General features: G+C 38.6%; 1 protein-coding gene across 2 annotated transcripts in view; it reads left to right on the forward strand.

Annotated features, from left to right (window-relative positions):
- TNIK (TRAF2 and NCK interacting kinase) overlaps nt 1-12,298 on the forward strand; it is a 132,748-nt gene that overhangs the window by 82,510 nt on the left and 37,940 nt on the right. For both annotated transcript variants that reach the window (XM_015825764.1, XM_015825765.1), the window contains exons 14-16: nt 2,112-2,351; nt 7,531-7,637; nt 10,804-10,967. In XM_015825764.1, the coding sequence (XP_015681250.1) occupies nt 2,112-2,351; nt 7,531-7,637; nt 10,804-10,967 (511 nt within the window). The remainder of the gene's footprint in view (nt 1-2,111; nt 2,352-7,530; nt 7,638-10,803; nt 10,968-12,298) is intronic.

Genomic DNA, 12,298 nt, shown 5'->3' on the forward strand with positions numbered 1-12,298 from the left:
AACTATCAGTCCTCCTGCACTTGTGATTTAGACAGTCAAACACATACTGAGCTACCCATAGGGTGGACGAAATGAAAAATGTGTCAGTCAATCTGCCCTTAACCTGGCTGTTTGGGAGAGAAGTCAAAAGTCAAGTCATAAGGAAACATGCTCCAGGATCTCTGATAAAGAGGAGTATTTAAATAATGTTAACAGTGGTGTGGAATTGTATCTTGTCTTTTGGCACAAACAGTGGCACACATGAAGAATTCAGAATATCTCGTTCAAATAGCATCGATTTGAAAAGTCCCTGAGGAGCTATTCTGGCATGTCCAAGCTGTGCATGTGTTTGTCACATTCTCCAAGCCGCCACAGAATTATATATGTGAACATATTTGCATAATACATATTTAAATAAATTGTGAATGTGACATAGTGGAAGTATATACTGTAAGATATCAGCCTATTTGATGGATATCCAGAGAATCTGCTCCAGAGCAAATTTTGATTTGTTGCCTCCTTCAATTCCTGGTAATATGAGTGAAATTAATAATACCATACTTGTCTTTGCATTTCCACCGTTCCATTCATAAGCTCATCATCAGTTCCACTCCAGATCATCCCTTTTTCTCCTTCAGTTGTGCAACAAACCACATGCTTCTACATCAGTCAGCTTGCTTCTAGGTCCATAAACCAGTGGCTTCCATGAAAGAGGAATTAGAAGATAACATAAAATGCTGCTTTGGTCCAGGATGGCAATTCTTCCAGCTCGCTTGTGATCCATTCCTCCAATTAAAGTAAAACAAAATATTGGCCAAGGTTTTTGTTTGCTTGTTTTGTTCTATGCAATTGCTTTTTTTTTGCATCCCTTTTAGCTGACATAGATCATTTACAACATGGAAATTGAATGTTTGTGTTAAAACTAAAACATAGTATCCAAGCCCCCTTTTATTCAAGCAAGCAGAACCACTCGTGAATAGTCTCAAACAAAAACTTTATCGTTAGTCTCTATGTTATAGGAATCTTGCCAGACTGAATACATTCCCTTGGGAATAGATAGATAAGGCTTCAGGGATTCTGGGGGAAGTCAAGCCTGTGCGGCTTTCTGCAGTGCAAGGATTCTAAGCTCAGCCCCCTCTTAATGCCTCCCTCTACTCTAGCTGGAGATTCCACCACACTTTGCCACCAAAATAATACAAAGAATTAAATATTTTAGAGGAAGTATAAAATAAGCAGCTGTATATAGCAGACTAAATTACAAGGTGCTTTTGGTTTTAGTTTTCCTTCTTGTGTGAACTATTAACTATTGTTGATAAGGATTTATGGCTTAATGTATTAATATAGACCCAGCTGGTATGATGAACATACTATGGATCAGACAAACTGAGACATAGTGTCAACATGATCTGCGTCTGTCCAAATGATATTTAGACTCACAGTTTTATCTTCTCTTGTAGCTGTTAAACCAATTGCAAACTTACTTTTTCCTGTTTCTATTTTGGCAACTCAGTGCAACCAAAATGAGGAGCCACCAGCCTTGCCTGATGAGTCTCTATACATGATTCCTAATCATTATAATTTTACAGTAGTGTAAATGCAGAAAGCGTTACACTTTTTGATGACTTATCAGAACCTGAAACTCCTGAAAACAGCCACTCCCCTTTTGAAATATTCTTTAAAATAAAGAAGCTGAAAACCATGGATTTGACATACCAAACCAATTGGTGGGAATAACAATAATCTATGGAAAATCAAGTTTCCTTTGTTTCTGGATATCATAAACCATGCCAAAGAAACAAACATTTCATATGTAACTTTCTTGCATCATTTCATAAATAACACATTATCATATAACTACGCTCTAGCAGACATTCTTAGAGGAACAGAATTCAGGCCAAATAAGGAATCTCATCTTTGGCATTTCCTGAACTTCATCCACTTATTATTGAAAGATATCTTGAATCTTATTTTTTTTAAATCAAATTCATTTTTTTAAAGATCAAAACTAAAATAAAAATTGGGGAAACATTTTTCTAAAAAACAAAAACAAAAAACCCATATGCTTCATTATACTCTTTTTAATAACTTTTTTCCAGTTTATACTTATGGTTTTGTTTCAACTTGGTGCGTAGATTCCACATCTGGTCAGTGTGAAATCCCAGGGACCTTCCTTGCCTGCCTCTCAGTCACTGCATGAACAACCCACAAAGGGAATGGCTGGGTTTCAGGAAGCTCTAACGGTGACCTCTCACCGCACTGAGATGCCAAGGCAGAACTCGGACCCCACTTCCGAAAAGCCTCCTCTCCCCCCTCGTGTTGAAAAGTTTGATCGAAGTTCTTGGTTACGGCAGGAAGAAGACATTCCACCAAAGGTAAAAACAAATTTAAAAAAAGGAATTGTGCTAAGTTACAAAATTCGGAATAGGAAATAGCTTAGACGTCTGTGGTGGCGCTGCAGGTCTTTCAGGTGGCATTAGGGACTCTTTCCCAGTATGGCCCTGGCGACAACTGCAATTGAATGGCCAAATACATTAATATTTGAGGACATGCTTCAAATTCCTTTGAGGGCAGTAACTGTAGCTCTATGATAGACCACAAAAGGTACCAGGTTTAGCCTCTAATGGAACTAGCCAGTTTGAGCTGCCAAAATCCAGATGCCTGCTAGATGGCAGCAAAGAGATTCATACATTATATAATTGCTACTCTGAATTGGTTGCCTGGTTTTGCTTTTGCTTTTTTTCAGTCCAGATCTAGTAAAACTAGTCGCCAACAGTTCACTGCTCATTCATTCATGCATCCATCTATCCATCCATTCATGCATCCATCCATCCATCCATCTATTCATCCATCCATTCATTGCGTTTATATACTGACAAAATCCGAAGTCTCTTAATTATTTGCAGTAAAATAAATATGATGAAAGTACAGTAACTCCAGTTTAAAACATGAAGAGGCAACTGAGATAGAATGGGTTTGCCCCAGAGTTTCTACCAAAGAGCAAATGCATCAAGCAAATGCAACCCCCCATGAGAAGCACTCTCATTTTTTTTTTAATAACGTATCAGAGCCACTTTCCAAAAAGTAGTGAGTGGGGCCTTATGAAAACTTAACTGGTTTTCAGTTTCAACGTAATTATAATTAGAATCCGTATATAATATCCCTATTTTATATTGCATTTAATAATTATCTCCTTTAATCTAGTTGCAACAGAGTGAACTCTTGATAATTTAGGGTTATGTGCAACCTTATGACCTCAGGTTGTGAGACAAACATAATGACCTGGATAAAACCGAATAAAAATTCATTGATTTTCCATAGCTTCTTGTCATGAGTCCACTGAATAGTTAAAGAAACCCATTGGTAGCTATTGGCTCCCTTTTAGAGATGTGTATTTATCCAGTTTTTAAACTATATTGGCAGAAGCAATGAAGTTTTCAATCTGCAGGCACCACCTGACCTCCTCTAATAGTAGCTGTGTCTTTCTGAAAATAGACAAGGAAACTAACACAAAGGTTTCTCTTCCCATAACCTCCTAATCTGAACCCCAAATTATTCTGGACAGGCCGTCATTCCCATAAGAACTAAGGACATATAACATTTTACACAAATAATCAAAGCTAGGCAGGTTTACCATCTGTCAAATGTATTAGTACAAGTTGTTTTCTCACCTATATAGATAAATAGGGATGTTTAGCTGGATTTCCTGTTCAGTAATTAACAAAATGATCCTAGAGATGACACTGGGGGTTTGGATTCTTTTATGGAATATACCAGTCAAGGCAACAAGCAGACATTGAAACCAGTGATTGCTATATCAGACAGGAATAAGATCTTATTGTGAGCACAAATCCGTACAGCATTCCCCAGCATCATTTTGGCTGTGGAGTTCCAGGTTAAAGCAACAAGCGGTTAAAAAAATAACATGCATGAGATCAATACACTGTGCTAGCTGATAAATAATATAAAAGGCTATTAAAATAATGTTGCAGTGGATGCGGCATGTCTGTCTTTTGGCTTCCCTTTTCTTCCCTCCCGCTCTCAGCTTTGCATTTAAACAAGAAATCTGCAGTAAGCATAAAACTTGCCATACTGGATCAAACCTGTAAGCTTTCCAGGCTGACATCATGCCTCCAGATATAATCAATATTGGATAGAATATTGTAGAAGTGCTCCGGAATCTTTGTGCTTTCATTTATTTGATGGCAGCAGTAGCTCTTTAATTAATGCAGTTCCCTATGCATCTACTTAGAATTAAGTCCCACTGAAATGCATGGGCCTTTCTCCTAAGTAAGTGACCATTACGTTGCAATCTAAGGCTCTGTTCCAAACTACTAATGTAGATACTGCTGTTGATGATGATGCTTTCTTTTCTTTTGTAAAAAAAAAAATAGCTTCTTTTTCATGCTGAATCTCGGATTGCACAAACATGAAAAGAAGAAAAAGAAATAGCCGATTGATTAAATGCAGAGATGTCCCTTACAGTTTTTTTCTGAGAAAAAAATTGCACTGTGTCATGAATAATTTATACAATACTTACCAAGAAAGATTAGGGATTTTCCCCCAGATAATTTCTTTTCAAAATAAGAAGGTCACCTTAGATGACACCAGGAACAATGGTGCAGAAAACAAGCAGTGTTTTTGTGTCCAATCTTAAAGGGAGGAAATCGTCTTGAATACAGGATTATCTTTGTGATTAAGTAGTTGACAGATAAGATGACCACAAAGAGACCTCCAACCGGCTTAGAGATGGGGTTCTCGGTTAGCTGCATTTTAGAACCATAACCTATGGGTAATGTGTTATGTTGCTTGAGCTGTGAAATCAACAAAAGTTTAATCCCCTAAGATTAACAGTGAAAATAAATTATTCACTTGAAGTAGAGAGGTGAATAATTATAAAGTACATTTTTCTTTTTGAAGAAAATGACAGGCAGTTAGAACCAGGTTGTCTATGGAGATTCTCAGACATCCAGGTCATGGTTATCCCAAAGGTGCTTTTTCAAAAGGCAACTGGACTTGTATTTTTCCCTGAAGGCATTTTGTTTCTTATCCAAGAAGCTGCTTTAGTCTTCAAGGAAAAATAAATTCCGGGTTGCCTTTTGAAAAAGAATTTTCAGGACCAGGTTTATTATAAAGCTTTTGTCTATGACGGGTAGGCAACCTTGACTCTTTTATGACTCGTGGACTTCAACTCCCAGAATTCCTGAGCCAGCCTGGCTCAGGAATTCTGGGAGTTGAAGTCCACAAGTCATAAAAGAGCCAAGGTTGCCTACCCCTGGGACTCTATGAAGAGTGTGCAAAAGATTTCATTTTGAAATCTTCTGTGTATGACGTTCGTGAAATGTTCCATTTCAGCTGCAAGGTGGTTGCACTGAACATATTGGAAGCGCTAAAAAAAATGTCCACATGTTGGAAACACAAAAAATGCCCTATCTGATCGTGGCACAGAGGATTTCGTCTTTTGTGGCACCTGTGCTGTGGTATATCCTCTCTTTTTTGTATTACACCAGCCCCAACAATGACATGTTTCTCACTTCTTTTTTTTTTTTTAAATCTTTTTACATCTACCATCCTTATCACTAACTCTGCCTAACATGCCATTTAAGGGATATTTTTTCCTGTGTTTTAGTCCATTTTTATTTTACTTTTTTTCTACAATGATGATATGGTTATGAAAAATTGCTTCAAGAATTTCTGTAATTATAAGGGATTATAAAAAATATTACCATTCCATTATCACCACTAATAACAACAACAACACATTTTCCATCAGATCAGCAGCAAAATCCACAGAGGTTACAGTTAGGGTACGTGTCTATTATACAACCTTCACTATACACTATAAATGTGTTCCATTTTATCACATTTTAATGTGGAATGGTATTATCTTCATTCCTATTCAGACCAATTCAGAAATAATTTGTTGTTCGAGACCACAAACCCATCACATGAATATCTGTGCATAATTAAAAATCTGAATGTGTCTATTATAGTCAAATCTACCTCCCATAAACATTTGTGTAAATTAATCACGTATTTGTATATTCATGGCTTTTTCTCTTTGAACAAGGCCACTGCTAAACATAATATTTTATGGCTTGCTTTGGAAAAAGGCTTTATGTAGAAGATCCCAAGTTCAGTCCTTGTCATCTCTAGTAGGTATGAAAAGAAAATTGTGATTAAAACAGAGTGGCAGCAAAACACTTTCATCCAACTGATGGTGAACTACAGTTCCCATCACCCATGATTGTGCTGGCTGTACTGTTGAGACCCAAGGTCCAATAATATTTGGAAGGCCACTAAGGATAGACAATACTGATCTAGATGAACCAATTATCTGGCTTAAAATAATGCCAGTACAAAAACATACATAGTGCAGTAACATCTTGATATTCTCATCTCTGCATTGCTTATTATTACCATATTTGTATGGCTTATGATGTTAATGCTCCATTGAATTTTTGTACATCTTGGTTTTGAGTTAGCAACTGTTAGAATCTTCAAGTGGCTCCTAATCCCTGGGCTGACTTTAAAATCAATAGGGTTGCTGCACTTCTACTCTGCAATTCAATGCCTCATTATAATAACAAAATACTACCATCATTAGTGTCATTGTAGTATAATAAGTCTTGGACCTGGAGTCAGAAGATCCAGATTTTAGTTCCCACTCAATCATGGAAGCTTACTGGATAACTATCGGCCACTTGTAACCTCTCAGACGAACTCACTTCACTGAGTTCTCCACTGAGTTCTCGCAGTAGGGATAAAAGAAAAGAAAGACCCATATATAAGCCACCTCAAGGTTTCAAAGCAAGTGCCTTGCTTCTGATGAAAAATCAATTTCCTCTCTGTTTCTGTGGGACACATTAGGACACCCTTCCAAAAATCTTGGAATTTTTAGTTCCCGTATATGACTTTCTGCAAACCACATATTGGTGTGGCAACTTAAAACAAAGGTCATCAAGCCTTGATTGAAACAAGTAAGTTACCCTATGGAATTAAAATGAATACATTTCATATATTATCTTTTCTTTCTTAAAAAGGTGCTGTGGAAACACCCAAGTGCAGTTTACAGTTGCTTCGCTGAAAAAAATAATTCTATTTTGCAAGAAAAAAGCAAAGCACATTTTACTGGCAAATTTGCCTAATCTGATACTCATTACCCGTAATATGTTGGTACAGTCTGGGAGGGACTATGACAATTGGCCACGGCCAACTTGCCACAGGACAACTTGCCGTGGGACGACAGTTACACTAATATCAAAGAAATGGTGGAATAGAATCACTAAAGAAAGGATGCAAATGGAGGGACAGAATGAAATGTGAGTGATGAAAATTAAAATAATTTTATATTAAATAATTAAATTGAATTGTTGAATTGTCCTGTGGCAATTGTCCCACAGTGAGTTGGCTGTGGCTAGTTGGCAGTGGCAAGCTGGCAGTGGCAAGCTGGCAGTGACAAGCTGGCCACAGTGAGTTGTCCCATTTTGAGTCTGGTAGCCTACTTCTGGCAGCAGAACTTCAGTAGCCAGCACACTTTGGGTTTTCTTACAGGTGCCTCAGCGAACTACTTCCATCTCACCTGCATTAGCTCGGAAGAACTCACCTGGGAATGGGAATGCTCTAGGACCGCGACTCGGATCACAGCCCATAAGAGCAAGGTAACCCCAACCAAGATAAAGCTTACTATTCCTACATCTAAAGCGCTAGATTTAGAAGAGAGACACTATTGAATATTCTATGGAGGAAGAATGTCTTATTTCCTTTCCCCAGCCCTCTTGAGATGTAGACAAGAGGAACATAGCAAGTTGGGGGACTTCTACCCTATTCAGATAGTGTTGAACAGTGGTGTACACTGGGAGAGGCAAGTGGGAGAACACATATTTTGCATGGAAGTTCTGTCCCTGCCGTCTTTAGTTTTAAAAAAGCTCAAAGGAGCATGAACATACGGACACATACATGAAAAGAGTCTTGCTGGTTTGAGCAAGATCCCCTCAAGCTCAGTGTTGTGTCATAAACAGGTAACCAGATGTATTTGGGATGTATAGCCCTTTTCCACTGTTGCTTCGTAGCATCTGATATTTAAGATGCCAGTTACCTGTTCACTACCTGTATTCAAGGAAGTAATAGTGGATTATGAAGACTAGTAACTATTGATAGTCCTCCCCAGGATTTTGTCTGGTTTCCACTAAAAGCTACCTAAGCTGGTGGTCCATCACAACATCTGATGGAAGCAAATTTCACAATGTGTCACTTAAGGATTTTTTTTTCAGTCCTCAATCGTCCTATGTGTAATTTCAGCAGATGACTACATCATGAAATGGGAGAAAACCTATTTGTCTCCATAGTAGAATCTATTAGCCCCTCTTCCCCTTGGTTCACCTTAAGTTCAAAAACCCCAGTTGCTGCAGTCTTTTCACTTTCCTTTTTTGCATTTACTCTAGTGTGGTTCTTATCTTGCCTAGCACCTGAAATTCTGGGGAGCCACTGGCCTGTGTGTGTGTGTGTGTGTGTGTTTATATTTCATATTATGCTGGGCAAGAGATCTTACTTAAGTCAGCTCTTGATAAATCAGGATTTAATCTGATTTATCTAAACTAATGCATTAAGAGCTAGGGGACTGATGTAAAAGAGGAAATGGCTAAGATTTATTTAAGGCTTTGGCAGGCATTCATCTCCACAGTAATTCTGGCATATAATAGCAACAGTCTTTGCCTAAAAGGATATAAGTCTTGGATCTAGGATTTCTTGCTCTTTCTTCAATTAGTTTGTGTTTTGCATCACACTGCAGATCCTGTTGTAGTATAAAATACAAAGCCATAACCCCAAGACTCTTTTTTGACCACTGAAATTTACAACAAATGCTGTCTAAGTGGAAGATTGAAAGATTTGCTCAGAAAGGCAGAAAATCTTGGATTTTGCCTAGGAAACCTCACTCATTCTGCATCTAAAATTCCAAATGTAACAGAAACCAGTCTGAAAATATTTGCATTGTATTCAGACAAGAAAATGTTTCATCTTCTATACCTGCATTTCCCAATCGGATGGAATTTGGGATATAGGGTTGGAAATAACTAGTACGTTATTCTTAGAATGACCCAGTTAAAATAGATAACCTATGTATTATTTACCAAAATAGTTTTCCACTCAAGGTGGCATTCATAAAAGATACCCTGCTTTATTTTGGGCACAGCTGCCCTTTACTCATCTTTCCTCCTTGCTGGGATCTGAACTCTGAGAGAAAGAGCAGGATGGTGTTTGCTAATCTCACTTTAAAGAACAGTTTAAGAGTAGCTAGAGAAGATTGGATACGAACCAAGAAAACTGAGGTTCAGTGCTTATAACCTCTAGTAGAAAAGGTGGAATGTTTGTACAATAGGCACATGTATGTGTGTCCCCTCCAACAAGCAGGATTTAAATCCAGATTCCCCTTGTTCATGTCTGACTTTCAGTTCTGCGTTTGCTTTAGGCTGGATTTTTACACCTGTACTTGTTCTTAGGGAATGTCTCTTCATTAATTTGCAGTGGAATTGCTGCTTGGAGCTAGGCACTTGGTTTTCAAGTTCAAGGTCCAATGCTAGTATTTTGTTACTATATGTAGGGAATTTTCACTAACTATAAAGATGAAAGTGAGATCAAAGAAAAGATAGGACAGGATAAAGGTGGCATCCTTCTGCTAAGAAGATCCCTCTAGGTGTGTAGTACTTCAATTCTCCTAATGGCTCACAGTCAGCTTGGATCAGGAACAGGGTGAAAAAACCCACCTGGGCTGTGTGTTTTACAGTAATTGAATAGTTACATCTGAGACTGCCTATAGCAGGGGTCTTCAAACTTGGCCCTTTTTATGACTTCTGGACTTCAACTCCCAGAATTCCTCAGCCAGGTATGCTGGCTGAGGAATTCTGGGAGTTGAAGTCTACAAGTCATAAAAAGGGCTAAGTTTGAAAACCCTTAGCCTATAGAGTCCTTTTAGTCATCTCAAGATCAACTCAGCTGTTGCTTTTTGGAGGACACTAGAACAAGGCAAATAGATTAGCCAATATTAGCTGGTTTATAGTTTAGAAGTTAAATATTTGCAGCTAGTTTCAGAATGATTTTTTTAACCTGTCACTTACTGGTTTCCTTAATTTTATGGCTACCATCCCATTACTTTTAATGACTTTATTTTGGACGTGCTACTGCATCTTGTAGAAGTCAGTTTTTTAAGGTATTGCTTTAGCAGAAATTAAGGAAATCAAAACGGCATGCTGCAAGGAATTTAAATAAATGGATGATCATAGATAAGGCACTATAGTTATTTGATGTGTGTTCATTTCTTCGAGATCATATCAGTTTGCTTCCTTCTGAAGAAAGAGGCAGCTGTGGTTTAGATGTTCATGGCATAGAAACCAGACTAATCAGATTGTTACCCTGTTAGGCCGAGGGTACAAGCCACTTTCAATAACAAAAGTCTTCTAAGAAAATTTGCAGCATTGGCCAATAGAAGCATCAAAGGGTTCTCTCCCACCTAATTCACAAGAATCTTTCTAAAGAACTCGGGAAATGGATGAACAGATAAATGAGAAGCCGGCTTGGTTTAGTGGTCAAGGCACCAATGTATAAATCAGAAGACTATGAGTTCTAGCCCTGCCTTGGGCATGAAAGCTGGCTGGGTGACTGGACTATTCACTCTCTCTCAGCCCAACTCATCTTGCAGGGTTGTTGTTGGGAAAATGAGAGGAGAAGAAGTATTAAGTATATTTACTACCTTGAGTTATTTACAAGCAAATAATAAAGGCAGAATATAAATAAATAGGTATAACGTCCTCTCTTCTTTCCTCTCTCTAGTAACCCAGACCTGCGGAGAACAGAGCCCATAATAGAAAATCTGATACAGAGAACAAGCAGTGGCAGTTCTTCCAGCTCCAGCACCCCCAGTTCGCAGCCCAGTTCACAGGCTGGCTCACAACCTGGATCCCAAGCTGGCTCCAGTGAACGGAACCGAGCCAGAGGTGAGATTTTAGCCCACTCTCATACCTACAGTTTGTCCTACTTTCATTTTTGCTGCTTGAAAGGCTCTGCTCATTGGATTATCGTCTGACCACCTATAATGCTAGAAAGACTTTTCATTTCTCCCTGTGTCCTTAATTCTGTTTGTGTTTTGAATGTCTGCCTTCATATCTAACACTAAGCCCCAGGATATTTTAGCCATGAATGTTACCTTGGTTTGCTAATAGAATTAAGCCTTTAAGGGGGGGGGGCTCACACATCATGTTAAGTCCCGAAGAAGTGAACAACCTGACAGTTTAGCACAAACGATCAGCAGAGAATACCCACAGGTGCCAGGCTGTCTTCCAACCTTAAGCCATCCTGACCTCTCAAAGTAAAATTTAGTTAGCGTTCCACAAGATCACAAGTTTGTGGTAAAGTTGTAAGATATGATGAGGTCTCTAAAATCTCATTACATGTAGCTTGGGGCTCAAAATGTTGTTAGTTCCTGAGTGAAGGACACTATATGTTTTGAATGTTGAAGAAAATGGATGCCACTGGGGGTGTGTGTCCCAATTTGCTGTTTTCTCTTTCTAGTATAAAGAATTGAAGAAGTCCTTGGCAGCTGAAAGAATCCTCAACCAAATAAATAGGAAATGGTCAGAGCTGTGAATAATTGAAGTCAATACATCTGGAGGTGTCCAGACTGGAAAAGATGGGTCTAAGGCATAGCATAGCATCAAACTTTATTTCCTGATGGGGTGATTCCAAATTCGTACAACCTTCCAACTCATAGTTGGTATCAAGTTAATGAATCCCACAAAGGGAAAAGTCCTCCAATTGTTGGTTCCTCATATACAAGGCTTTTAAGATATGTGCCTGGAGGGAAATTCAATCTTGTGACCGCACCTTTTCATTTGAAGTGGTACAGCTCAGGTACAGGTTAAACTAAGCCAAACTTCCTGGAAAGGACCCCATTCTGGAGAAAGTGGTCTTAAGTAGATGTGACCTAACAAAAATACCAAAATGCCAATATGTGAGAATGGAAAGAAATGGGGGTTTCTCTCAGTGTACGCCAAGGATCTTCAAACTTGGCCCCTTTATGACTTGTGGACTTCAACTCCCAGAATTCCTCAGCCAGGCATGCTGGCTGAGGAATTCTGGGAGTTGAAGTCCATAAGTCATAAAAGGGCCAAGTTTGAAGACCCCTAGTGTACGCACGCATTGAGATCTAGGCTCAGCAAAGATTACAGTCAACATCCAAAGAAAATGGGATTTTCTGAAGCAGACCTTCTCTACCCTGCCTCATGCTCCCTGCCTCAATTTGATCTTTAATCTGTTTTACACTGGATTT

This window comes from Protobothrops mucrosquamatus, unplaced genomic scaffold (assembly GCF_001527695.2).
Source record: "Protobothrops mucrosquamatus isolate PMUCROS unplaced genomic scaffold, P.Mucros_1.0 scaffold2794, whole genome shotgun sequence".
Lineage (NCBI taxonomy): Eukaryota > Metazoa > Chordata > Lepidosauria > Squamata > Viperidae > Protobothrops > Protobothrops mucrosquamatus.